Source organism: Bombus vancouverensis, chromosome 7 (genome assembly GCF_051014615.1).
Source record: "Bombus vancouverensis nearcticus chromosome 7, iyBomVanc1_principal, whole genome shotgun sequence".
Taxonomy (NCBI): domain Eukaryota; kingdom Metazoa; phylum Arthropoda; class Insecta; order Hymenoptera; family Apidae; genus Bombus; species Bombus vancouverensis.
In genome coordinates this window covers 9022801-9050798 of record NC_134917.1, presented here as the reverse complement: position 1 = coordinate 9050798, position 27998 = coordinate 9022801, and the positions used below count along the sequence as shown (strand labels likewise).

The following is a 27998-nucleotide window of genomic DNA, read 5'->3' as shown; positions in this document are numbered from 1 at the left end:
GAATAATTTTGCATATATAGCCTTGAATTACTTTTTGATTCCTGATCGACCTGTGTAACATATGTACATGATCGATTTAATTTAAGGCTACGTGTACATTGATTTGAGTTAATACTTTATTATAAACTTGTTTTTATTATTGCAATTACTTCTACGTAAGTTTGAAATACCTATAATACTTTATATCCTGAGATTCTACTGCACGAATTATTACACTGTAATAATAAATTTGTCCCAAGTGTGTTATAATTAGTAACTGTTAACATCTAAGTACATATTTGTTTTAATATCTTTTTTAATTTGTGTTAATATTTCTTTCTGTGTTATTTATATATATTTAACATATATTTTTTGATATCTAGTCTTTTACTTATTTAGGTTATAATAAATAGGTTATAATAAGCAATGTATTTACAAATTCACACATATATATTTATATATTATAATATTATGTATACTTGTATGAAATTTATAATATTAAGGAATGGTTGTTATCATAAAAATATTCAGAATTATGTAAAGTTGTTTAGTATTTTTTTAGTATTTTTTTTAGTATTTAGCATTTTTTTAGTATTTGATTAATTAACTTTATATCTTCTTTTATGTTTATACATAATTATAGTTGCTTCATGTATAGAATATTATTTCATGCACTCTATGCACAAATCTATTATATATTATTTATGACATTATTTTTTTTAAGACTTCAACTATGGCTGATCAGTATGATAAATTATCATGGAAAGGTAAGTTAATAAAGAACATAGTTTAATCATCTATAACTTTTGAATTTTAATTTATTAATATTTCAATGTAATTATTAAACTTTTATATATGTTTTTTATATATGTAGAAGTACGAGACATGTTCAGAACATGGAGAGAAGATAGTGAACGGCGAAGTAAAGATGTAGTTGATCTGTGGGAGTCTAAATTAATGGCAAAAATTGATCAACTTGGCAATGAAAGTAAGATGAAGTAATTTTTTGTAAGATATTTTTAAAATGGTGTTAACTTTCTACAATAATTTGTAACTTTTAAATAGAATATCTGGTTTTGGAACAAGTCTGCATAGCCGCATTGGATTGTGATCGTCATTCTTTAGCAGAATATTGCATTAAAATATTGAAAAGAGAATTTCCTAGCAGTTTAAGAGTCCATAAATATCATGCTATGCATCTGGAAGCTTTGGAAATGTAACAATTATTTATGAAACAATGATTATTTGTTGCATATTTCTATGCCATATAAAAGAAGTTAATTATTTGTAGGTATGATGAAGCATTAGAAGTTTTGGATTCTATTATAAAAAGAGACGAAACAAATGCAGCACCAAGAAAAAGACGTATAGCTATATTAAAAGCGAAAGGTCGAATATCAGAAGCTATTAAAGAGCTTACAGAATATTTAAAAAAGTTAGTGTTTAGTTGAAATTTTTTTGATGTTTTAAGTTTTTAACTTATTGTATTAATCATAGATTTTATATCCTTCATGTATTACAGATTTATGAGTGATCAAGAGGCATGGCATGAATTATGTGATCTATATTTACAAGAACAAGAATATTCCAAGGCTGCATTTTGTATGGAAGAACTTATATTACATAATCCACATAGTCATTTAATTTATCAGAGATATGCAGAAATAAAATATTCTCAGGTAATAAATATTTTTTATGTAACAATACCTGAGACCTCAAAACTTTCACTGAAATAATACATTTTTACTTATTATTAGGGTGGATTTGAAAACATGGAATTAGCAAAAGCATACTTTTGTCAAGCTGCAAGATTAAATCCAAATAATATCAGAGCTTTGTATGGTTTACTGTTGGTAAGAATCAAAATTAGAAAAAAAACATGTAGTGTTAAACTTTTACTATAAGCTTAAATTTTTAGGCAACCAATAATATTGCCACATCACCTAAATGTCCCTCTTCTAAAAAGAAAGATGCAATAAAATTAAGTGAATGGGCAGCTAATCAAATTGAAAAGCAATATGAATCAAAAGTGTCAGATGAAAATATTAAAACACTTGAAGGATTATTAGGTCAGTTGCAACTAGAAGTTTAAGTATACAAATTTATATGTATGTATGTTACTGTAATATATGTAAATGTACTGTTCATTCCTTACAATTTACACACATATATAATTTATTATTTAATACAAATCTTTTGACATAAATAGTTTTTTAGTATGTCAAGTAAATTTGCAAATGTATATTAAGATATTTACTATCCAAAATACAGTAAAGTATTATTTACCTTATTTAAATAATTCTTAAGATCATTTAGTAAAAAGATTATAGAACTAAATGAAGAATGTTCCTTGTTCTTCTCATAATCTCTAGAAAATGTTAGAAAATGACTTTATTGATGGTTCAGAATTTTTCTTGTTATGAATACTTTCCTGCACATGTCCTGCTTTATTCTTTAAAATGCGCATATGGCCATAAAAGGTAACAGTTTAACAAAATTTATATTCTCAAACACGAATTTGAAGGAAAATAAATGTTTGTTACACGTAAAATAATTATAGTCATCTTTTTGGATTTTCTTTATTATTCTGTTCCCAAAGTTCTCTTTTCTTTGCTTTTTCTACAGCTTTCTTCATTCGTTTTTCCCTTCTACTTTCATTTCGTAATGCAAAATATTGTTCGCGGAAGTCGATTAAATTGGTAGAAATTATTTCATCTGATTCCTGAAAGAAAAATTTGAAAATTTTGATCAAATTACTTTTAACATTTTTTTAACTAATAGTTGTATAATATATATTTTGACACATACCTTTGGATCTTTTATCTTTTTATAAGTCAATAACCTCCGACTAGTATAATTACTAAGTACTTGTTCTGAATTAGCTACTAATTCCAAACATGGATGTGTTGGTAACTGATCCTCTGAATATTGATCTCTATAAAAGTAGTATTTTATACTTCATTCTATAAAAATAAATATTGTAATGTCGATAAACAACTTTTTATAACCTGTGACTTACCTAAATAAAGGAAACCAACATACTAATCTACCATTGAATTTAAGATGTTGAGCTGCAAAAGTTAATAAATCCTTGTATATTTGAGGTAAATCATAACCAATTTTAGATGGTATATGAGATGAAGCTTGATGTTCTTCTATCACTGGATTTAATTTAGTTGTACCTATCCTTTCTGTTGCTTCTCTGATACCATAAGGAGCTATAATTAATAAAGAGATGAAGGTTTTTACAGTACAACTTATAAGTTAATGAAAAGAGCTGATACTTACGGTCTGTTATTATAGCATCTATACACATGTCAGAACGCCATAAAGGATAAGAAAAATCTGATACAACTACATCAATATAGTATGATCTTTTTCCATATTGACTCATATTTGTAGCAATATTTTCATCTTTTTCCCTAATCTGGTCATTATCTTAATAATAATTTAATAACATCATTTAGTGTAAGCAAATAAATTCTTTACCTTTTGTGATATCCTACTAGGCCTTGTACGCCCATGCAGCATTAAAAAATCTATATCTGTTCCCAATGTATATCCTCCAAAATGAGAAGCAGCAACTAATAAAGATCCAGTACCAACAAATGGATCGAGCACGATGTCTCCCTTTTGAACTTGAGCTTGATTAGCCATTATTAATGACAGTTGAGGATCCATAGACGTATTACCAATAAATTTTCTGGTTTTCAGCGATAACTTTCGAATTAAATCCCTCTGTCCTCTTGTAATCTAAAATTTCATTATAAAATGTAATATATATGTAATAGATTGATGTAACGGTACAATATAATTATGCATACCCATCTACCAAAAAATAATTCATATGGTTTTTTAGGGATGTTATTAGGATCTAATCCATAAAATTCTATATAACACAATGTTGTGTCTGGATTATTTAGTCTTACTGGTCCTTGCAATGGTAAATAACTGAAAGACTATTTATTACAAAGTTAGATTAATATCAAAATTTTACATAATTTCAGTTTATAAATTTATAAGTTATGTACTTACATCAATTTTATTTACTTTTTCACCTTGAGAAAAATGTTTACAAAATGTTTCAACTATTACTTTAAAAGATTTGTGTGGACCAGCATATTTATTAATTTCTGAAATTGGATAAGTTTTTAACTTGTTATGCAAATTTTCAACTTGTTTACTATTAGCCCACAACTCTAAACAAAATCTCACACAGACTGCTCTGCTTGCAATTTTATGTGCCAGAGTTTCTGAAGGTAAATTAACTATCCAATAAGGCTATAAAAAAAATCATTTATTGCATAGACAAATGTATTAAATATTATATTATATTATATTAACAAAATAAATGTATTTTCTTACATGTGTGTTTAATTCAGAATGAGTATAAATATTTACACCAAACATACCAAGAATAGATTGCATTTCCTAAAAAGGTGAAGTGTAAAAATTTTATAGAACAAATAGGTAAAAATTAAATTAAATAAAAAATTACTTACAGCTGTACGAAAATCAATGTGTTCTTGGGCAAACCAAAACAGATATTTTTTCCACTGGTTATTCATTGTTATTGCATTATACATATTTATCCATATTCAATTCAAATTACATTATTTAAATTGTAGTATTAATTATATTAAAAGTATAGCACATATACTCTAATATTGAAATACAGCTTTAAACTAATTTTGCATAAACTAATGCAATTCAAAAATTTAAGTTGAAGTAAACAATTTGTGTTTATAATACAGACTTTTTACTTTACTACATCATTTAGATGTTTCAACTAAAAAATTAAGTTTCTAACTTTAATATAAATTATTACATATTGATTAAATTGTAATTATATGTAACTATAAGCATTATTTAGCATCAAGTAACATAAGATCTATGATCTAGACATTAACCAACGTGATCAACACAAAAAGATATTGCACACATTATACGCGCATGCTTAATCGAAACCATAGATAAATAAAATATAGTGAGTCGAATATTATTGAATATTATGTCGGTATAAAATCATTATTATTATTTTTTATTATACAAAACAGTCAAGAAGCGCTCTTATTAGAGAGTAAAGTTGCTCAATTTATTTTGCGATATATTAGTCTTCTATAATATATTAATAGCATTAAGTATAATACCATACGAGGAAATATTAGTTAAATCATAATATGTGGTAATAAAGAGATATTAATTACAATTATTTTGATGATATGATTTACTAAATGTTGTTTAATAATCAAAAAGTGTCATAGAAGGTGAAATATAAATTTCAACAACATAAATATGAAAGAAAAATAGGAAAAGCAGAGAAGTTGCAAGAAAAAAGATGTACATAACATATAAATGCAAGAAATAGCATAAATCATATATATATATATGTATATTAATTAAATTATGAGCATAATAATATAGTAAAAATATCTCTGGAAATATATATATACATATAATATATAAAAACATTATATATTTAAAATAGTCGATAAAAGAGAAAACTATAATTTCTTAATCGGTAGATCTACAACATTGTAGCTAATAGAACAGTGTACGAGGGGGCGCTATGTTCGTAGTAAAACTTCTTGTTGTTCTCATTCTAAGGTGGAATACTACTCGTCACTGTTTTCTGTTGTGTTTTTAGGCTGGAATCGGGTGAAAAACATGCCGTTTCGATAATCGAGTGAGAAACAAAAGGCTCTTAAAAAGAGTTGTTGTACATATGTTTGAGAAAGCTGGTATATTAAAAACGTGTGTGAATAGTGCAGGTGTAATTTAATAAGAGCAGGGGAGGCTGGCGATTTAATAGGATATTGATTTGTCCGAGACTGCCTTGCTGGCTCCATCGCACACACAAACCAGGTAGCCATGAACGTCGATATTTTTGGGGCACTGCCTGGTGCAACGTGTCGGCCGTACATATGCCGTGCTCTAATGTGTTTGCAGGCCTGATAAAGCCCAAAATGCAGCCAGCCATTGGCGATATGTGTTAACGATATTAGACAAAATTACGGGTAACAACGACTAGGTACATCTATTACGATCATAACGACTATCAAAACGGCGACCAAAACGGCAACGACTACAACGATAACGGCGACGGCGGCGGCGGCGGCGACGACGGCGGCGACGACGACGACGACGACGACGACGACGACGACGGCGACGGCGACGGCGACGACGACGACGACGACGGCGACGACGACGACGACGACGACGACGGCGACGACGACGACGACGACGACGACGACGACGACGACGGCGGCGACGACGACGACGACGACGACGACAACGACACCGACGACGACACCGACGACGGCGACGGCGACGGCGACGGTGACGGCGACGGTGACGGCGTCGGCGTCGACGGTGACAACTACGACTGCGACTAAAGAGGCAGCTGAGACGAACAGAACGATAATTACGACAGATACGACGAATTCGACAGTAACGGCAGTAACAGCAAGGGCGTCAATTACGAAAAGAATAAAGTGGTGTTATTACTTCATCGTGGATATTTTACAGAAAATTTTGCATTGGTTGTGTTCAATGCAATAGTTGAGAAGTTAAATGTATAAAGAAAATACCTCAGACACAATGGATGCAGTAAGCAATGGAGCTTCAGGAAGTGCAGTGGCTTGTCCAGTCTGTACCCTCTATCTACGCGAGGGTATCAGCTTACAAAGACATTTGGATACTCATCCAAAAGAACAAGTCATTGAAGCTCTTATCAAAGCTAGTACCAATTCCTCAAATGTGCAACAGACACAGTTATCATCATCAGCACCTCCAGCATCTCCAGCTATACAATCATCCCAAAATACACCTCAAGTTGCACAGAATACTCATCTATCGGCTCAATCTCCATATCCTATAGGACCTATTTTCGAATGTCCACCTATTGGTACTGTGATGCCACCTCAGTTTGCTTCATTTAGTTATCAACAGTTTGTAAATAATGGCACTATGATGATACCACAATATGCAATGGCTCCACAAGCTAATCAAATGATGCAAATGCTGTATAATCCATATGGTATGTATCAGCAGCAACAAATACCAACTGTTCAAATGATTTCGCCAGTCACAGCCATACCAAACACCACTAGAGTCAGGCCAGTGGTAACTATGGCTGGTGAAACAACTGGTAGGACTGCCATTGCTGTACCTGTAAATAATTCCGAGCCAAAACAAATTTTACCTGAGATTTTACCTGAATCAGAGCAAGAGTCTGAACAAATGTTATCAGATATCAACCTTCCAGTTTCTCCTCCATCATTAAACGAAGATAATTCTATGCAGCAAAATGAAAGTGAAACTAGTACAATTCAAATAGAGCAAGAAGGAGAGGAGCCCCTTGGTTCAAGTACAGATCAGCATACTGTGCAAGATGAATATGATAGCATTCCAAGATCATTGGCAATTACTTGTAATGTCAATGTCACTACAGATGATAAAGTTGAGAGTGTATTGCCGGATATTGATAATGGGGAATCGTCGTGCGTTGTTACTACAAATGTGCAGTGTAAGTCTATTCATTATGAATCGTCAGACATGCAGGAGTATGTACACAGATATGAAGATGACGATGATAATAATAAAGTTATTATGCCTGAAGTATCACCAATGGTAACAGAAAATGAGACAGAAAATGCAACTAATGAAAAAGTTCCTCACAGAGAAGAAATAAGCAAAAATGAAGGTACCTCAGCAGAAATGCCTGTAGAAGATACAGTAAAAGCACCAGCTCAGCCTGAAGTAGAACAATTAGAACGTCTTTTAATCACTATTATGGAAAATGAATTTAATAATACTCCACAGAAAGAATCCAATTTTGAAGATGATAAAAAGAAGAGTAAAGATACAAAGAAAAATACTTCTCCTGAAAGGGCTGAAAGTGTAATACATGAAATAACTAGTAATAATCCCATTGAATATGAAAACAGTTGTAAATCTGATGTAAAAGTAAAAGTTAATCGAAGCTCGGAAATTAATATAGGTAATGATGAAAATAAAAGTTCTTGTTTTTTATACAATTATAAAAACAGTTTGTCTGCACCTCCATCACCTATTGTACAAAGAAGACCCCATAGAAGCTATTCTGTTCATTCAGATTTTAGTTCAAATGAATACCTTAATTTTTATCCACTTGGTTTTGATGCAAGCACATTGCACGATGAGGAAGATGATGAAGATGAAAAAAATGAAACAGAAGATAATTTTGATGAGGCAGATATGGAAATAGAGGAAATACCTAGCCCACATACTCCTTTCATTAAATATGATGAAAATGCAGACAATGTTAGATCTCATACTCCATTATCTGCAAGTAGTGGTATTTCTGTATTAAGAGTTAGGAAGGATCTTAGTAAACCATGTTCTCCTGCTTCTGTCCATTCATTTTGTCATATGAATGCTAATGGTATAAGCCACGATGAAGAAAGTAATGTTGCAATGGATGGATCACCAGAAAAAGATCCTATTGATTGTTCTTTAGTTGAACAAGATGTGAAAGCTGATCAGTCAGAACTTTCCTTATGCAAAAATGAGAAAAAAATGGAAGGGGATTCTGCATATCAATCTGGAATTAGTGACCATATGAGTTCGTTTTCTACAATTCATTCACAACATTCTCAGCAATCAACATTAATGGATGAATCATATAACATGCCAAGTAAAAGTAATAATCATGTAAATTTATCAGAATCTAGTGACGTCGCAAGTAGTTCTGACTCAAAGAGTTTTCATTCATCTAAATCAATTATACAAAAACAATCTGTGGAACTCCTTAGTTTAAATGAAGATGCCCATGCAGGTCCAATGAATGTGTTTGAATTTGATGGGCTTCAAATCTTAGTTCCTAGTACATTCATAAGTGATTCTTCACAAAAAGCAGTTAGTGGAACCAGCCAACAATCTATGGCAAGTAGTGAAGGTGGAATAGGTATAGATGAAGAAGTTAAAAGCATTAATATGAGAGCTGATGAAACTATGCCACCCAGAGGTGAACTATCAGAACAAGAAAGCAATGGATGTACAGAACAATCAGCTTGGCAGGTATGTAAGCTGCTCTTTGAATATAAATATATTGTTAAAATTTATTATAAATATTTCACATAAGAGTTTAATAGATTTATAAAATAACAAATGTTTTAACAAGTAATTTAAATATATACAATTAATTTAATTTATTTAATACTGAATATATTTTGTAAACAAATTTTCTATAAAAACTGATATTAAAAGTTATGTTTATATTAACAAATTTATTCTGTATATTCAGTTATATGCTGGTCAAGAATCATCAAGAATGTCAACATCTTATGATCTAATGGCACGTGAAAGTTGGGAAGAATCTGATGGATCAGACAATGAAATTGCAGGCCCATTATTAGATAGCAGATCTTTAGCAACACATTTTACATCAAGTTTATTTTTAGATCGAGATAGAAAAACTCCTACAAAAAGAATGTTCAAATGTTATCATTGTCCTGAAGTATTTGATTGTCCGAAAGAACGCAGAGTACATAGTACCACCGCGCACAAAGAAGCTGGTCCGAGTAGCAGTAGAGAATCTACAGAACAACCTGAAGTAAAGGATATTAAGTTATTGGATGGCCGTATGAATGTATTTGAAGATATTTTTGTACCAGGTTTACATGTTCAACAAGTTTATCACCAGCAACCACTGTTACATCAACTTCAACCACCACAATCATGTACAGATGTAACTACAAAAGTAGAATCTGATCAAAAAATTGAAACACTAGTAATACCATCAAATATTGAAGTGATCTGCACTCTTTGCAATCAGAGATTTAGTAGTGAAAAATCATTACAACTACATCATAGAAGAGTACATATTACAGAAACAACAAAACGAATTCGTGAGAGCACCAAGTGTCAGATATGTCACGAAGAATTTCCTTCGGTTCTATTGTACAATGCCCATTTAAAAATACATCCATTAGAATGTAGTCAATGTGGAAAGTATTTTTATAGAAAACAAAATTTCAAATTACACATGAAACGACATTTAGGAATTAAACCATTTCCATGTACTGTTTGTGACAAAGCATTTTTAACAAAACAGAAGTTAGATGAACATACCAATGGTCATACTGGGAATGCACCTGTTAAGTGTAATCTTTGCAATGAAACATTTCGCAGATATTCAAATCTAACACAGCACAAAAATAGACATCATTTGAATATAAAAAAGAAATTAAAAGATTACATATGTCATTGTGGTGAGGTTTTTCATACAAAGAAAAAGCTAGCTTGGCATAAAGAAACACATGATGAAAAACCCAAAGCATGTACATATTGTAACGAAAGATTCATTCACATGGCCAGCCTGACTAGACATATGCGCCGAGCTCATAATAAAAGATTCGTTCCAGATGCTCAAAGAGAGAGCGAAAATGTTGAATGTCCTGTATGTAAGTGTATTTATTTACGATCTTCCTTAGCAGTGCATATGCGAGTACATAATGGTGAAAGACCATATGAATGTCAAGTTTGCTCTAAAGCATTTAGTACTAAGTGGAACTTACAATTGCACAAATGGACTCACGCTGCCCGTAGCACCAAACCTTTCAAGTGTAATCAGTGTAGTGGCGCGTTTTACCGGCACAGTGATTATACTGCTCATATGAATTCTCATAGAAACGTGCGTCCTTATACCTGTAACTATTGCGGAGCGCAGTTCATACGAAAATATAATTGTTTAAGGCATGTAAAGGAACATGAAGAGAACAAAGCATATACATGTGATGTTTGCAACAAAACTTTTCATAGATCATATTATCTGAAAGAACACTTGCGAGTACATTCAGGTGCCAGACCATATACATGTCATATTTGTGGAAAGTCTAGCGGTACGAAATCCAATCATAACAAACATGTCAGAATTCATCATGCACGAGAACCTGTAAATACCGAAAATTAAAAAGCGAACGAGATTTTTGATCCAGTTTACTTAGTTAATATTTTTAATCATCTCACAATGCTTTATTGTAACGTTTTACCTCTTATTCTTCTATTTGCTGAAAATTTTTTTTTAAACTGAAGCAAACAATAATTCAGTACAAAAAAGTGATGAAATAAATGTAATACATCTATATATATTACATCTCTTAATCTTTTACAAATCTCGTTCGTTTCTGTTATTATTTCTTAAATATTTTAATACAGAGATTTTAAACTTGAATTACTTGCTAGCATTATTACTAGCAGTATTTAACTAAATAAAGGGGGTTAACTTGCTTTAATCATAAAAAACAAGAGGACGATTTTACGTTGTATTGTGCATTGTGCATTGTATGTTGCACTTCGTAAATTTTCGTCATATAGTCTGCTAAATACAATGACTCGAGACTGTAACTACTTAAGATAATAAGAAATTTTTAACAAATATTAACTGGTACATGTCTGAAGATTTGAATAACTTCCATAAAGGAAGACTATACGATGAAATGCTTTTTGCCAACTTATACTAATTAACTATTAGATAATAATAACTAACTGATCAATATTATGGAATCATTAAGCACTTTTATGTGTTGGTCGTTGTACGAAATTTTTTTACAATAACTATTTTACACAAAGTATATATATTACGATTTTATGTATTGGCATCGAATGTGAGAAGGAACTGGGAGAATCGTATTTATTTGCATTGAATTTACTACGCATAAGCTCATATCAATAATTAGGATTATTAATTATCACAAGGTAGTTACGGATCTTAGTTATATTTATATATTTTGCAAAATATCTAATAATTTTTATCTCTAACTGTAATTCCAAGACTGATCGATGTTGGTTCCTCATATTGCTCTCCGACATACATATATTGAGTATATGTATGTCTTAAATGACAAGCAAGAATAATCGTGTGTGAGGTTATTTGAAATATTTGGTATAGTGATACTGTGACAAATATCTTAATAGTTAATTGTTTTATATTAAAGTATTTGGCAGATCATGTATCATTTAATTTCTAGAGAGCAATATGAATGAAGAGGCGCTAATATATTAACTATATCAAAATTGTGTTACTATAATTATATTACGTTCGATGGACGTTTTGTTACGAAAGCCGGTTCCCATAAACTGTTACCGTAAATTTCAACAAAACTGTATGAAACATTTTTAAAATGGTTATACTGTTTCCATAACATATTTTGAGTTTCATCTTGTTAATAGTTATTTAACAAATTACATTTTAGTTTCGTTAATAGTTAAATATAGCAGTTTTCCAATATCGTCGATTATTAAGCGAAACTTATTTGCATGCATGACCAACATCGACGTCCAAATGTGCAATCGTTTAGTTAAACATATGTATTCTACTTGAATGCAATTGTAGATAATGTAAATATGTATATCAGTTTTATTTTATAACAGAACCGACAAATTCTGTTGGGAACTAATAATTGTCTAAAAATGACTCGTACTCTTATGAGGATAAAAATAGGCTATTAACTATTATCATAAAAAGAAACTATAAATCAACAACACCTGTATACCTTAATAAAAATTATGTATTGAGGTACTTTTTTAAATAAGTTTTTCTTTGTATTTTTATTACAAGTACCAATACCATATTTGTTTCTTGTTTGTAAATTGGAAATGTAATGTAAAAACGAATGATAAAATAAGAAAAAATATGTAAAAATATTGCAAATTGCGAATTCGATAAAAATATTTAGGACAAATGTTTTATGGATTTAAAAAAATGTAATATATTTTTTATTTGAAAAAGTAGGTAAATGAAAGATTAATTTTAAGTAAGTGTTATTTATTAAAATATAAGTGAAATTTATTTAAATGTACATACATATATGTATGTATCATGCAATTATTTGATGAATACTTCAAGAGTTAGCAAAAATGATTACTATTTATTAGAATATTTATTGATAAATTAAAGGACAAGTGTAATAATTTAAATACCATGTGTGTATACCTCCAAATATAACTCTCAGTTACTCGTAGAACTTTACTAATTTTAAAGTTAAGAAGATGCGATATAAACAAAATTGGTTTTGAGTAGATGTTTTTATTCTGAAATTCAATATATTTTACATTTATAAAATCATATTCATTTAAAACATTTTTTCGAGAAAATAAGAAATTTTAGAAGAATTAAAATACTCGCTATTTTTACTTAAAATACTATAATCTATTGAATATTAGTACAAGCATAATTACAAATTAACAAAATAAAGCAAATAGTTCTATACTTAATATCAAACATTACGTTGGCAAAAATAAATATGAAACAACATCTTTTATTTTTGAGATAGATTACATTTGAAACTCTCCATATAACAGATTTCGTTTATACATATATAGCATCAATTTATATTTAAAATTTCATATATTAATTTTAATTCGGAAGAATTAAATATTAAAATGCATTCAGAAATTACAAACATCAGTAGTTTATAGCATTGATCATAATTTTTATATTACTATACTTTCACGTTGCTGTTGCTTAAAATCAGTAAAAAAATTCAGCTGTTTATTTTGACATAAAAAGGTATGAAATCAGATTTTAATTTTTAGATCTGATTTGAAACTCAATCTTTTTACAGAAAATATCAGCGAATAACATCAACGTTTTTTACGAGATTTAGAAGGTCGAATGTTCTTCTTAGCAGAATTAGAGGTTTCTGGAATTACTATACGACCTGATGCTATTTCTTCTCGCAATTCTGAATTTTCGACTTTGTTTTGAGCGTCAAGATAAAACATTAAATCCTGTACTTGCTCTTTTAAATTCGTTATTTCCGTCTGCTTTGTCTTTTGATACTCGGTCATTTCATCTTGCAGCATTTTATATTTATCTTGCCAAGAGGCTTGATTTAATTCCAATGCTTTCCTTAGTTCCTTTTCTTCAGTTAATTCTGCTTGTACTTGTACCAATTTATTACTAACTTGCTGTAGTCGTTTATCCACATTTTGTTTCTCCCGAGTCAATGTTGCTAATTGTTCCTAAAATATGTAATAAAAACAATGAACTTTCTCGTTTAATTTTCAAGAGACAAGTGGTAATAAAAATTACCTTAGTTTTGGCATTTTCTTCTGATACTTGACCCACTTTTTCTCTAAGTTCTGTAGTTTGTAATACAGAATGCTGTTCTAATCGCGCCAACCTATCCTCGAAATACTGTCGTTGAGTTTCCAACTGCGATGTTAAAAGATACGTGAATTCTAACTGTACGGAATCTACTTTTTCTTCCATTGCTGCTCCTTCAGCTTTAGTTGCTGTAGGTCCACCTTCAACCATTTTTCCATCTTTATTTTGCAGTAATCGATGAACAAAATTATCTCCGACATAATCCCAGACTCTGTTATTTCCTAATTGCATAGCGTAACAGTGATGTGTTTCACGATAGTGCTGAAAAGCATGTCCCTGGTGATATCGCGAACATCCTATATGTCCACATATTAGACAAATCCATAAAGCATCATTGCTTTCTCCAGTATCTAGGAAATATTTATACAATTTTTATTTTTGTGTGATATTTTCACTAACTTCTCTTAATTCACTTCTTTTTATCTAAAAAAATTATTGTTTACATACTACATTCCATACAGTAACTGTCTGCAAATGATTCTGGTGTTTGAGCATATCTACAAACTGGACAGGAGGTATCTCCCCATTTAGCTAAACAACTTGCATGAAATGTATGGTTGCATAATATTGTTAAAATCCCGTCAACACTTTCGTCCATTCTCTCTAAACAAACTGGACAAAGTGGTAATTCTGTGTGTCCAGATAAAGGCATAGCGTTATATGTCACTTCAACACTGTACACAAATACCATGTGACAAATAACATCTGGTTCAAAAGAATTATATGGAGTGCCATTAAAGGAACCATAAAATTCTGTTGCTGCATTCTGAAATGTTATGTAAAATGTAATGTTATAATACAGTAAAATCAGTATATGAAGAAGATTTAATTCATTAAAGATAATTACAGCAGATTTGAAGGTAATCAATGCCATATATTGATTGGGACTACCATCTCTAAGTATCCTAAAATGCCGAACATCTTGATGGCAAGGTGCTGTAAACCTTAGAAGATCATGACAGGTCATTGTAGCTGGAACTGAGAGAATGCAGATAGTTTGGGTACGTTCTGCTGCATGGTGTATATCCGTTAATTTGCTAGAATTTATTAGTATTATTACATATTATAGTACAAGACATAAATGATTGCAATTTATTATTTACATAATTAAAGGGTACTCACTTTTCCTTATACAAGTGTATAATTCCTTTCGTCACTTCGACAAATGGGTTCCCAGAGATAAAATTGATTTGATCACAGGCACAGGCACTTGCACCAGCTATCTCTGAATCACCATAGGTATTTTCCTCTGAATTAGCTCTAGAGGCAGAGCTAGATTTGCTAGTTCCTTGAGAAGGAACTGCAGAGTCTTGATTCTCTGTAAGATTTGTGCAATTTTCCATGTTTATTTTGGATGGTTCTCTGCAACCCCTCATCTTAGTAGCCATTGCGCCTGGATTACGAAATCCACTGTGAATTAATCATGATACAAACAAGATATGATCTTTGTACTTTTAATAATTATTTTTTAACAATCTTCATATATTAAATATTTGAAAGCATCTTTTAAGGTCTCAGAAAAAGCTTTTAAAAAATTAATAATATTATCCCATTTATAAAGAACAAAACGTACAAGATAAAGAATTATGTAAATTTGAAAATGATATCTTACAAGCCTTACGTCTATTTGATCGTATATAATCAAAAAGATATAAACGTTCTTTCTAAAAAAATTTTATTTATTCTCTTTCGGATAAATATTTTATTTTCGAAGTTACATGAATTTTATAGAAAAAGGTAATAATATAAACACGACATTGTTATGACAAACAACATAACCTTAAAAGGTTTTGTAAACAAAAAGATTAACCGAAGCGATTCATTATAAAACAAGTAGTGTATAAATAAGTAATAACAATTGAATGTTACTACTCTACTTATACGATACACATAAATATTTACCATTCGATTCTTCAGAATCCTCGTCAATAATCTCGACGCGAATAACGCAGAGAGACACCGAAATAGGAGAAGAATTCATCCCATAAAATAATACTTATCGCGCATTATTACAAACAAATTTATCATTGTGATCACTATTCTTAAGTACTTTATTAACCCTTTAAGCAACCCCCATGATTAACTAACAATGACCTTACAAGGTGTTACACCGTTTTCGATTAATAGGTTAAATTTATCTTTCACTCATTGCTCTTATATTTAATTGTCACAGAAATTATTGTAGACAGATTACATTCTGATTGTGCAAACTTATGAATACGATGAATCATGGAAAGTCACAATTTGTTGTGTAGTTCTTTTCTCTTTTCGCTTATCATTCACCAATCAAATACAATATATTCTTTCAAATCGGTAACTCCCACCTTTAAAAAGTAGTCAGTATCGCGCCATCTAATGTGCATTGTTATTATTAGAGAAAATTCCTTTTTTATTATTATGAATTATGAATCTTATAAAGTCAGTACTAATTAATAATTACATATCATTATTCAGTGTGGAAAAAATAAACATGATACAACATTGTTTTAAGAAGCGACAAAAGTTTTATTAAAGTTTTACCAAAATTTTCTAAATTATTCTTTATAATCATTATTAGGGACAATAGTATATATTCATTAAATATACAACATAATATAAATAGGCTTTACGTTTTTCTTTTTAGTAGTAGCTCTTCAATTTTTGAGCACATATTAAAAAAAAAAATTGCCGAACAGAATTATATAATTGCGCTAAGAATATTAAATTAGTGTCGTGAATAGAAAAATTTTATACAAGCCTGTAAAAAATATAAAATATTAGACACCATGGATTTCGAAGAAGCCTTACATATTTTTTAATACCGAAACATGTCATTGTATAAATATAATAAAAACTCAGATAGATAACTTTGAAAGCCTAAGTCGCTATGAACCAATTTCGAATTACAATGAATCTTCTTAAAAAAATAAAAGGAGGGTAAGCGTATAATAATGTTCAAAAGTTCCAATAAAAATTGTTTTTATCGTTATAATATTACGTTATCATGCTTGTTCTTTTATGTACGATTTGAAAAATAATAATATATAATATTTCTCGTTTGATCCCGTATCAAGTATTTTATAAATAAAAAAGGACGATATGATGTCCTATAATATTTCTTAAATATTTTAAGAAAATAATTGCGACTTAAACTGTTTTCAAAAGTTACCTGATTAAGCGTAAAAATTGAATTATCTTCAAATTTTAAATATGCTCTCCATCTGTTTTTAGTTGCTCTCTTGCTTTCTTTTCTTCTTTTTTTTATTTTAATACACTTCACTTTTGCAGTCACAACCTAAAACTATATAGCGTAGGCATCGAATAGAGAATATAAACATATACCGAATTTTTGTTCTGTGTTCGTCAAAATCATTTTAAAATATAATTGTACGTTTAAATGAAAAGCTTTAAGATGAAATAATGGAGCTTGAAATAACTTACGATTCATGAAGAATTTGTTCTCTACAAATATATATTATTAATTTTTTTCGTATTTAAATGGTCAAGCGTTGTGTGTACTGGTGTATACATGTATATATATTTAATTAATATAACAGCGATATGTGTTATTATCGAGCAAAACTTTGAAAACAATAAGTTTATAAAAAATACTTTTTGAATTGTTAACATTATCATATCTGTACTCCTTTGAATTGATCGAAATGATGGCTGGTCTCACCGAAGCTAACTGAATAAATCTCCGTCGCTAGAATATATTTTACGTTATTGCTTTAATAACATGCAAACTCTATTTAACACAACAATCAACAATAATAAATAATAACTATGCAACTACGAAGCGAAATGAGCAATCGGTTTAATTTCTATCAGTTCAGACAGGCTCTAATGATCAGATTATTCAAAAGAGCACAGCTTACATTGAGAAAATGATTTTAACAATTTCAGTCGATAGATCTCCTAAGAAACTGTTAAAAACACTTCCTGGATTGAACAACGCTAAAAAATCGAATGAAACGAGCGCATTTTTTATACTTTTTAACTGCGCACATTATGTCTATCCTCTAAAATTTATTTATTTACTTTATTCTTGTAAATCTATGATAAGTCGAATGATGCTAGAAAAATAAATGTTTCTATTATGCGAAGAAAAATACGCTTCGATGATAGGAGGGATGATATCGGAGATCCGCTTGCGAACTCTTTGCTATTCTCTCACTCGTCGTGTGAATCGTACGTCGCATCGGTGCACGAAAGAATAACAACTTGTCTATCTAATCTACGACATAGTCGCATAATAATCACCATTTGCCAACAAGTTATAAAATTTTCTGAAATCCTTTTGCAACAACGTATGCCTACAAAGTGTATATGCATACAAGGTGTATGATGATAAGTCGAATTTTATGCACACATATGTCCTATTCGTCTGAAAACGAGACGCTCTTAACATATCATGTATTAAGTTGTAACATTTTCTTTCGCTTTGTAGCATTTTCCGCTTGCTAGTATAATAAAAACAGGATAAATTTATGTTACAACTTAATATACACGCCGTTTCCATTATTTTTTCTCTCTTTCATTTGGGCTTTAAAAAAGATTGTTGTATAGTGCGCTTGGGGTCGAGTCAAATTAATTGCCTCGAATAATATTGTGCGACAAAACTATGAAAAATTAAAGAAAGTATTCTTGCTTTTCTTCTTCCTTTTCTTTTTTTCTACACGATCAGCGTTTAGAAGGTAATTATCTTTCAATCAGTTAGTGGCTACAGTGTGCATAAAATACTTTCATCGACGCACCGTTTTAAATACATGTGTATGCTCGTATATGTATATGTAATATGCTTCCCTTTAGATTAACAATTTGCGCTAAACAGCGTGGTTTTCGCTACAAATCCAACAACTGCAATGGACGGTTGCGAACAAACTCAATGCAACGATTCGAGGAACAATGGCTCGCGCTCTTCTTGCTCTTCTCGCTGTTTCGTTCGAATAGTAGAGAATTTTTGAAACGTTAGTCTCGATGTTAACAATAACTCCGTTCATCGTGCTTCGTTAAAACGACATAAACTCTGAGAACGGTTACCATTTCCATTTTTTTTTACTTTCTCGTAAACGGCATCTCTAGAAATCCTGAGGGCAAATATCAAACATCGCGATTAAGCTCTGAATCGATGAAGCGAAACAATATCTGTTTTAATGATTCAAAGCGATTCGTCGCGTTCAACGATCGGAGAACGCGTCGTAACAAAATTCTGTACGCAATTATTAAATCGTTGATTTACAGTTGAACGAATTGAAGGAAACGCAGATGCCCAATTTTATTATGTATCGCAACAACCGATTGACGTGAATCTATTGATGGGATTGAATTACTCGTGCAACGAATACGAGAATTAAATGCGTTCCTCTCGAATGCGATGATTTTCTGTATCTCTAACAGCGAGTTCTACCATCTTTTTTTTTTCTCGGATAGTAACGTTACTGTTTGGAAAGTAATCGAGATATCTCTACGAGTAAATTGTTTTGTTCGGTTGATCGATTACTCTTCGTAGCTTCATCGTAAATTATAAACTTTCATTGTACGCTTTAAAAAAACGTTAATTAACAAGAGTTCTAGAATCGTACGCAAGATTGTCGATGATCGCTATCACGCGCGTTTCAAATCATTATATCGCGTCGGTTAATATTTGTGTAAATGTTCGACCATTCGGTACGCGATTCCTTTTCACGCGACAAACGTGTTTTCAAAATATAATCGCCGCCGCTCGAACGTCGGCTCATGATAATTGTCGAATTTCGATTTCGTACGTTCGCTTTCGACGAAAAGATAATACGTATTTTTGTGCGGTTTCTCACGCCTGACGTTCGATTCAGTTACAAACGCGACGTTACGAGCGTTTTGCTGTATTAGCTGGCATAACTTTTTTCCCATGCTTTAATCATTCATACAATCAATAAACAAGTATCCGCTAACTTTCGACCGGTGAAATATATATAATAAAGCTTTTCGTTTAGTCTCTTCGCTGTCAGCCAGCTGGTAAAGTACTTAGAAATAACATGATTTCCGAATTCGTACATTTTTAAAGCATCTTTGCGTCCTTGTGACGGTGCAGTTACGCTGAAAGCGGTTCGCTGAAAGACTGTTTTTAGAAGAACTCGCACGATCAGGCATCGTTTTGCGAAAATTTAAGTTACTTATGTGCTTGCTCCGTTATCGAAAATTTGTCAATGTTTTTCTCGACATTTTCCTCTTTCTATTATGCAACACAATCGCAACAAAATACTAGGCTTCTGCCAATACGCTAGCATAATACATTGTCAGACATCACTAACGATGATTGCTGGGTGCTGTCAGGCAATAACTGATATCGCTAAATAAATCGACGTCCAGATTACTCGGGTAAAGTCGAGAACGAAGCAATTTTCCGCAAGTGCTACGTCGTTGTCGAAGGAGTTTCCGGCGATATTGATAAAGGGGGTGTTTGTCGAGTAGATGCTCGTCTGGGCCAACGTTGCGGAGAAACTGGTGGCGTCGGCCTTGGTGTGTTTGGTGCGGATCCAGCCGCTAATCGCCAATTACTACTGGACATCCCTGATCTGCCTACCGATGTTAGGCTTGTGCTACTACTGCTGCAAGCCACTGCAGCTGATAGGTCAACCCTCGACACCGCTCTAAGAAAAAGTATCATGTTAACCGTAAAGGCTATCGTATTTTAGAAATCGCCTTATAAATGATGAAATGATTTGAAATGATGAAATGAATGAATAGATGAAATTCATTTCATCTATTAAATATTATAACATCACATATGTACGTATTTTGTACGTTTTTACATCTTTAAATGCATATACAACGATGACTCGCATTAATATTTCGACATTTCATGTTCGATAAGATAATGAACGATGAGCCAGATAATGAAATGTATAATGAAATACATTTTATTATCATGAAATACATTTTACTATCTGGCTCATCGTTTATTATCTTAAAACGGATATGTGCATTAAATAAATGAAACATATCTACATTTTTTTCTTAATATATCAAAACATTATCAACTATTATAAATAAACGTATACACAACAACAATGTCTGGCATATCATTGTATCCGAATATCTATGCATGGCACTATACATCTGTACATCAACTACTTTTGTAAATGCTCTGAAATAACTCTATTACTTAAATATCTTATTATCTACGAAGGTGTTGATATTCTATAATAATATTACTTTGCTTGTAATAGTAAGTTTATTTATAATAATAAATAAAATTACCTGGAAGGAGGTGCAGATCCTCCGGTATAATAATGCAAACCAGCAGGACCACTTCTTGGTCTCGCTGTTGAGAGCACGCTGGTTGATCGGTGCATAGCCGGTGAAGGTGGTGCGGATGGTAGCATTCTTGGTGTTTGCGGCGGAGTTCTGCCTGTATTTAAGCTGCTAGTACTGCCCGTGGATGACTTTCTTCTTGGACTTCTGTATGCATAAAGAAACATCAAACGTATCAAATGATCAGTTCCATTTCCCCTTTTCACGAATTTTCATGAACATCAAAGAAAAACGAGGATGAAAGATTATATACATATAATAGGCGCGCTATCTGACGCTGACAAACGAACTCAGGTTGGATAGAATGACACAAAGAACTAACAAACCTTTTGGAAGATTGCCTGCATAGTCCAGTCGGACAAGGACGGCCCATGGCACATTTTCCCTCGCACACTTCTCGTGCCAGTGCCATGGTTTCGTAATTTCTTAAAGTAGTGCGGCACACTTCTGCATCGGATTCCGCGAGCGCCAGGCTTGGGAAACGTTCTTTCAACCTACGTCGTTCCTGCGTCAGTCGAGAGAATTTCCAGGCTAATTTTTTAGATTAACAATCCATTTTCTCATGCAAAAAAAAAAGTAGGTAGAGTTATTTGATTCAAAAGGATATTTGAGCAAGACTAAGTAATTTGCCTTGTAATTCGACAAATTCGGTCATGGACAACTTTTAAGGAATCTATGTTTAAAGACAGACTATTTAACTCGTTGTTAATAGCGTGATGTACAGTGAAATATTAGTAGTAGTTCTATTATATGCAGTTAAATATTATATGTAGTTTTCTACAAGCATATAGCTTTTACTTATCAAGAGGGAAGTCGTAGTTGTTATGATTAAGTAGCGCGTATGTATTACTTTATTTCTGGAAATTATCTTGTTGTTTATTTTATTACTGGTTATATAATACCTTCTGGCTGACTCAAACAATCCGACTATATAATTATTCGAGTCATCTTTTTCTATTGCACTTGAAGTATACGATATTTTCTCGTTCTTTCGTTGTCATATTACAGGCTAATGGTGTCTCATAATACACAAGTTATATGTACAGTAGTTCAAGATTGAATTTCAAGTTATTGAAGCTTACGAGTCTCAAATAACTCTACTATATTCTTACTACATCATCGAACAAACGTCGAAGGTTCGTCGTGTTTATAATGTAGCATCTTTGTCATCGTTAAAGATTCGATGAATAATCTTGAACAATTTTCCTCTCTCTAATTAGAGAGAATCGTTCGCATCTTTATTACATCGAATCTCTTGCAGAAAAAAAAGAGAAAAAAATGTAGCATAAGAAGGATCGGCCTCGGGCTATTCTTTTTGATCGTTAATTTGAATACCTCGTGCAATCGACTGGATTCGAAATCTTTCAACTGTTGCTGAAAACCGACGTTTGGATTGGCAATGGAACGACCTACTCTGACAACTTTAAGTGCCTCTTTCCATGAAAGATTGGTGGTACTCATAATATAGGCCACTGCTACTGTAACGCTTCTCGACATACCGGCTAAGCTGAAACCGAATATCGTTTTGTGAACGATTTTCAGATCGGTTGTTAAATATCGTTTAAAACCAAAGATTAATTGCTTCATATTTTTCTTTTTTTTTTCAAGATTTGATAAAGGCTAAGCATTGGATTGTTCAGAAAATTTGTAGCATCGCTGGTAATTAGTCATTCTACTCTATGTTTCTATTGGAAGACGTTTATTTATCTTGAATATATGTTAAATAAAATTGAAATAAATACTGTTTTTAATTGACTCTTAATTCTCGGCAATAGCTTAAATTACGTTGCTTAATTATAGGATATTTCATGTATATGTATTTTAGCTGCACGTGATAATGATATCATATTTGTATGTTGATAATAATATTTGTCGAACGAAGTGAAAGATATAATTTCAAGTTAAGTAAACTGCAGTAGTCACCTATGACCCAACAATGATAAGTATTAACCGAGGGTCCAATAATTGTTGATAAAAAAGAAGTCGTTTTTTAAAATTAAAATGCACTAATGCTATTTTGCTTTGTCCGTCAATGATAATAATAATATTCGATAAAATTCCAGAAAGATAGGACTACCTCCGAATATTCCTTACATTTTGCATCGATTAAAATTTTCTGAACAGTCCGATATATTAATAGATATATTAAAAATGATTACGCACCAGTGTATTAGGACGTTTCCACCGCGTAAGCGAGCAGCGTGAATAAAATCGTTACACAAAGAGAAATACTGAGATAGATTCTGATCTGGACTGTCCGCCGCCAATATGCATAGATAATGTTTGTCCTACAAACAACATATCGAGCTAACTTCATAGAATTCTTCGAGCCAAGTTAAACACTTTATCTCCGAATATACTCACAGAATGCAATCGACGAGCCGTGTCGTGAATGGCCAGAATATGTGTAATTTCAAACCGTTCCAGTTGGTCTGCATCTTTACTATCGTGATAATTCCCGATGTAAAGACCGGGAAGAACCTATTTGCACAAACAAATAAAACAGCTCACAATATACGTATAATCATAGTTAAACTGCGAATTCTTATACAAATTCACATTTTTATGAACGCGATAAGGATGATAGAACTTAGATAAAGAGTGTGCCGAGCGTTTTACTTGAATATTTTGCAACTATGATTTTACATATTATGTATATCCTATATATTTCTAAACATTTGAATTTCCCATAAATCCGTAAACGTATAAGTGCGATTCTTCTTCTTGACTTGTAGCGTTTGAAATATCTGTTTACGGATCGTTCGTTATTGGAATCATTAGATTCTTAACGAGCGGCGTTTTGAACTCACGCGCGAGTACACATACGTTTCGCATTCAATTGGCGCTGCTTCTTCTTCTATCGCAATTAGCGTGAGGAGAGAGAAAAAAAGTCGAGCGCTACTCGAGATACGTGAACGTTGAGATAGCGTTGAAAAAAAAAAAAAAAAAAATGAGAGGAGAGTCGATAGAGCAGCTTTTTGATGCAGGTGCTCCACTGTTAATCATTCATCTTTGTGGATGATCACTCGAACGTGTTTAGTCAGGTGAGACTCGTGGTAATCGTCTAATCGATACCGCATTCTTAAGTGAGGTGTCTCTAGACAATCGCGAGAACAATAGTACCAGCTCTTAACTTTTCATCGGGATCATCGATCGAAATCTCGGTATGCATCGTCGACCGATATTATGCATCGTACGGTACCTACCGACAGTAAGCGTTAAACCGCCGATTCAACGATTAATATCGAAAGAACTGTTCGATGAGCTAGTTAAACTGTATAATTAGCTAACGCGACGATTATATACATATATGTATTGCATCAGGACATAATAGTAGACCTGTCATCTAAATATGTTACAGTTATATATGGCTAATTAGAAACATGATAAGTCTATTATTTTTTATGTTACTTGATGATGAGAAGGGAGTATTTATGTTAAGAAGATACAAAGGGTAGAGGAGAGAAATTGGTAAGATAAGGAAAGGTAATATAAAATTAATTGACAATATATTAAATTTAAAAACCGTCCCTCTGTAGAATATGAAAAATATGAATCCCGTGATTTTCGTAAGTAATCATGTTCTTGCCTCGGTAAGAGTCATTTTACCTGGTTTACTAGTTCTACATATCATCAACGCGACATATAAAATAAAAATAGAAATTTGTTAAATATAACGAACAAGATATACGTACACAAGGGAAAAGATATCTTGAATTTTTGGTATCTAGGACAGATAAAATTAGAAGCGACGGTATAATGATTTTACAATATGCACATACATAATAATCACAAAATAAGATGTAGGAGCACGTGTATCATTAGCATATTTTTCAATACAGGTTAAGGCACGCAATAAGCAAAATGTCAAATACTATTTCATCATTAAAATATTAACATAACTATGCTCTTGGAAAATTATTATTGCATGTCACAAATATATATGATGTTTGTATGATTTTAACCACATTCCTCTCCTATTATTTGTATCTTAATAGCATTTATGATTCGCATAGATGACAGAAATGGTGACAGAAAATATCAATTGAAACGCAACTTATCTGTGAAATCGTTACTCACCTTATTCATGCCATTCCCCATGGTGTAAATTTATGTTATTCCGCGCGAAATTCCCTCGGGTCGCAGCCGGAATTATAAATTCACGGTAAAAAGCTATCAGTTTAATCGGTCGACGCGCTTGGGACGATTCGATGACGATCTTCTCTTATCTTTCGTCTCTCGAGCTCACTCCCCAATGATCTTATTGTTGGACAACAATATCGTTCGTGGCCGCCGTCGCGTCCCTCCTTCAGCATCATCGTTGAAGGTTCTCGAAGCTGGTTACAAGTTCTGATTGACTTGATTACGTCGCCTAATTGAAACCTTCGAAGTCGTCGGGGATGATGCTCATAATGCGGTATGTTCGCACCAGCATTCTTGCGATATTCTTTTCACTAAAAAATCGTAATCTAATTCGTATTTCAAACAATTCTATATTTCTTTTATTATTTTATTATTTTAATAGTCCTGTTTCCTTCTTTTTTTTCCTCTTCCTTTGCTTTTATTCGATAATGTTTCATTGGACTTTGTACGGATTATAAAAAGCTACTAAAATATAAGCTCGTAGTCTCTCGTGCGAATTACAGTAGAACACTGTCACATAACGAGAACCGCGTTATTTCACGTTCATTATCTTCCACCTACATTCGTTCATTATTCATACGAAAAAATGCAGGGAGAAGATAAAAAGGAAAAAAAATGGAACACTTTGGTGCCATAAATCTTGCTCGTAACCGAAGATCAAGCAGATTGTCACGAAACCCCTTTTGAAGTGTGTGTGTCATAGCATATGCGTTTCTCTGTACTTTTCTGTTTTTTCCACCGGGACCTATCTATGCAAGCATTTACAACGTATTTATTCCACTACACCGCGTCAAAGAACGACTCGAGCGTGCAATTTCCGACGATCGTGACTTCGTAGAAATTTCTAACAACGATCGACGACAAACTTTCACGTGTTACGCTCGTGAAAAATGGATTATTATCGATAAAAGCGATAGAAATTTATAAGCGAATTATAATGCGGAAAGATAATGAAAATAATGTTATTTATCTTCGATCGAACAATCGTTTATATGTTGATATCTTATTTGCTCTGATTCAATGGTAGCAGAAGCATAATAAACATAGCAGAACGAAAAGGAACTCGTTGCAAGCGATCAAGTTATCATTCGCTAGGAAAACGGTGCAATTTAAAGGCGAGCTTTTGTTTCATTTGGTGCCGGATGAAATCTATATTTTTTGGCCGATTTTCTCTGACAATTTAAATGCACGATGCATTTGTAGAACAAGGAGAATGAAACGCGACTAACGGACACAATCGTTATTTGCCCCACGGCGATAAATTAAAAAGTTTTCGCTTCTTTGGTTTTGCCGTATTAGTTGGAATCCTGCCAAATACAAAATCGAAGCTGGTCTTGCGTGTGCTGATCCTGCCAGAAGTCAAATTTGACGGGACAATAAATTCAAGTGAAGAATTAAGAGCAACCGGACTGAGGGACTAAAAAAGGATGGATGAAATAAAATCGCGCGACTTTTTCATCGCGATGACCTAAATGGCCACGGATAGGACTAAATGTTTCTCGCGATAATAAAATGTCGTTTCTACTATGATTTTTATCCTTTCATAAATATTATATAACGATAGTAACGCTTACACAAAATAGAATTGAATTTTCCATTGTATCAAATGCATGTTATTTTTTTTACGCTTGTAATTATAATCATGGAAAATCAACTATTATACTACACGTAAATTATTGAATATTCAAGGCTTCCGTTTGTTAAATATTGTAATTCAAATGAAATATATTAAGCAATTCTTTTACATATAAAACTTAATGAACTAAAATGAATGAACTCGTATCGTTATTTTTCAATGCAAACTCAATCGCATCATTTCAATGAAATTGGACAATTTTCATGCATAGCATCGACTTAATTCACAAACATAATGTTGTTTGTTTCAGTTGTCATACTTCAAAATGTCATGCATAACGAGAACAAGCAGAAACATAAGCATCGTTCTTTTGTGCATTAAGGAATCACGTAGGGGGTATAAATGACAACTGCAATTTTATTTTTGCACATTCGATTCTTTTGGCACGTCTCGAAATTACCACATGAGACCCACAGCAATCGAATTAATTAAGATCCTCGTCGTATTTACTTTGTTCGCCTTGCAAATTGTGGCTTCCGCGTTAATTGATCTTCTGGTTATTGTAACTCGTTGGCTGAATCGAAAGCCGTTCATTATGAACGAGTGAAAAGCGAAAGAAAAAGCAAGGGAAACAGGAAAGATAACCGTGAAAGATTACAGTGTGTAATGAGTGTGAAAAATTTTACAATAGGTGGACCGATTGATCGTACGAGAACCATAATTCACTCTACCTGTCGACACTTTCACGTAAAGGCACCTTTGCTAATTAACACGGTTGTGTACGCGCACGTAGACAAGCAGTGAAGCAGCCGATCTAATGGATAGATACGCGAACCGCGTAACGCACAGGCTCGCTATGCGTACTATTCGGTA

The 27998-nt window shown here is 32.2% G+C and overlaps 5 protein-coding genes across 9 annotated transcripts; 2 read left to right on the top strand and 3 right to left on the bottom strand.

Annotated features, from left to right (window-relative positions):
- The first annotated feature begins 3 nt into the window (after positions 1-3).
- On the top strand, positions 4-2533 carry LOC117159050 (ER membrane protein complex subunit 2). 3 transcript variants are annotated; one of them, XM_033338548.2, is made up of 8 exons: positions 4-155; positions 704-746; positions 854-967; positions 1045-1195; positions 1271-1414; positions 1502-1658; positions 1737-1832; positions 1898-2533. In XM_033338548.2, the coding sequence occupies exons 2-8, from the start codon at positions 713-715 to the stop codon at positions 2069-2071; spliced, it is 870 nt and encodes a 289-aa protein (XP_033194439.1). In that variant the 5' UTR covers positions 4-155; positions 704-712; the 3' UTR covers positions 2072-2533. The 3 variants fall into 3 exon arrangements, with proteins under 3 accessions (XP_033194439.1, XP_076476145.1, XP_076476146.1); XM_076620030.1 differs by lacking the exon at positions 4-155 and adding an exon at positions 203-270; XM_076620031.1 differs by lacking the exon at positions 4-155 and adding an exon at positions 220-238.
- On the bottom strand, positions 2531-4903 carry LOC117159048 (tRNA (guanine(10)-N(2))-methyltransferase TRMT11). Of its 2 annotated transcripts, XM_033338542.2 has the most exons (9): positions 4482-4900; positions 4345-4410; positions 4015-4260; positions 3804-3938; positions 3469-3732; positions 3268-3406; positions 2999-3197; positions 2788-2914; positions 2531-2701 (listed from the first exon to the last, which is right to left on the bottom strand). In XM_033338542.2, the coding sequence occupies exons 1-9, from the start codon at positions 4563-4565 to the stop codon at positions 2540-2542; spliced, it is 1422 nt and encodes a 473-aa protein (XP_033194433.1). In that variant the 5' UTR covers positions 4566-4900; the 3' UTR covers positions 2531-2539. The 2 variants fall into 2 exon arrangements, with proteins under 2 accessions (XP_033194433.1, XP_033194434.1); XM_033338543.2 differs by lacking the exon at positions 2531-2701 and having other exon boundaries at positions 2821-2942; positions 4482-4903.
- A 670-nt stretch (positions 4904-5573) lies between these two features.
- LOC117159030 (uncharacterized) lies at positions 5574-12554 on the top strand. The gene is made up of 2 exons (XM_033338510.2): positions 5574-9039; positions 9266-12554. Exons 1-2 carry the CDS (start codon positions 6553-6555, stop codon positions 10931-10933), a joined length of 4155 nt encoding a protein of 1384 aa, XP_033194401.1. The 5' UTR covers positions 5574-6552; the 3' UTR covers positions 10934-12554.
- Positions 12555-13028: 474 nt separating this feature from the next.
- On the bottom strand, positions 13029-16466 carry LOC117159063 (BRCA1-associated protein). 2 transcript variants are annotated; one of them, XM_033338580.2, is made up of 6 exons: positions 16034-16466; positions 15254-15541; positions 14979-15168; positions 14579-14897; positions 14057-14481; positions 13029-13986 (listed from the first exon to the last, which is right to left on the bottom strand). In XM_033338580.2, exons 2-6 carry the CDS (start codon positions 15517-15519, stop codon positions 13606-13608), a joined length of 1581 nt encoding a protein of 526 aa, XP_033194471.1. In that variant the 5' UTR covers positions 15520-15541; positions 16034-16466; the 3' UTR covers positions 13029-13605. The 2 variants fall into 2 exon arrangements, with proteins under 2 accessions (XP_033194471.1, XP_033194470.1); XM_033338579.2 differs by having other exon boundaries at positions 15254-15524.
- A 1003-nt stretch (positions 16467-17469) lies between these two features.
- Positions 17470-27996, bottom strand: LOC117159043 (uncharacterized). Its single transcript, XM_033338535.2, has 8 exons — positions 27857-27996; positions 25487-25860; positions 23771-23887; positions 23570-23694; positions 22742-22913; positions 21733-21911; positions 21353-21553; positions 17470-20742 (listed from the first exon to the last, which is right to left on the bottom strand). The coding sequence occupies exons 2-8, from the start codon at positions 25505-25507 to the stop codon at positions 20505-20507; spliced, it is 1053 nt and encodes a 350-aa protein (XP_033194426.1). The 5' UTR covers positions 25508-25860; positions 27857-27996; the 3' UTR covers positions 17470-20504.
- Positions 27997-27998: the final 2 nt, after the last annotated feature.

Excerpts from the sequence above, each read along its gene's own strand:
- LOC117159030 (XM_033338510.2), top strand. The coding sequence starts at position 6,553 with ATGTATAAAGAAAATACCTCAGACACAATGGATGCAGTAAGCAATGGA. Across the intron at positions 9,040-9,265 it reads CAGAACAATCAGCTTGGCAG|TTATATGCTGGTCAAGAATC; the intron begins GTATGTAAGCTG and ends CTGTATATTCAG.
- LOC117159050 (XM_033338548.2), top strand. The coding sequence starts at position 713 with ATGGCTGATCAGTATGATAAATTATCATGGAAAG. Across the intron at positions 1,196-1,270 it reads CATCTGGAAGCTTTGGAAAT|GTATGATGAAGCATTAGAAG; the intron begins GTAACAATTATT and ends AATTATTTGTAG. Across the intron at positions 1,659-1,736 it reads CAGAAATAAAATATTCTCAG|GGTGGATTTGAAAACATGGA; the intron begins GTAATAAATATT and ends ACTTATTATTAG.
- LOC117159043 (XM_033338535.2), bottom strand. The coding sequence starts at position 25,507 with ATGGGGAATGGCATGAATAAG. Across the intron at positions 21,554-21,732 it reads TGCAGGCAATCTTCCAAAAG|AAGTCCAAGAAGAAAGTCAT; the intron begins GTTTGTTAGTTC and ends TTATGCATACAG. Across the intron at positions 20,743-21,352 it reads GGATCTGCACCTCCTTCCAG|AGCGGTGTCGAGGGTTGACC; the intron begins GTAATTTTATTT and ends ACTTTTTCTTAG.
- LOC117159048 (XM_033338542.2), bottom strand. The coding sequence starts at position 4,565 with ATGTATAATGCAATAACAATGAATAACCAGTGGAAAAAATATCTGTTT. Across the intron at positions 4,261-4,344 it reads ATTCTGAATTAAACACACAT|CCTTATTGGATAGTTAATTT; the intron begins GTAAGAAAATAC and ends TTTTTTTTATAG. Across the intron at positions 2,702-2,787 it reads AAAAGATAAAAGATCCAAAG|GAATCAGATGAAATAATTTC; the intron begins GTATGTGTCAAA and ends TTTTTCTTTCAG.
- LOC117159063 (XM_033338579.2), bottom strand. The coding sequence starts at position 16,112 with ATGAATTCTTCTCCTATTTCGGTGTCTCTCTGCGTTATTCGCGTCGAG. Across the intron at positions 15,169-15,253 it reads ATACACTTGTATAAGGAAAA|CAAATTAACGGATATACACC; the intron begins GTGAGTACCCTT and ends AATAAATTCTAG. Across the intron at positions 13,987-14,056 it reads AAGAAAATGCCAAAACTAAG|GAACAATTAGCAACATTGAC; the intron begins GTAATTTTTATT and ends TACATATTTTAG.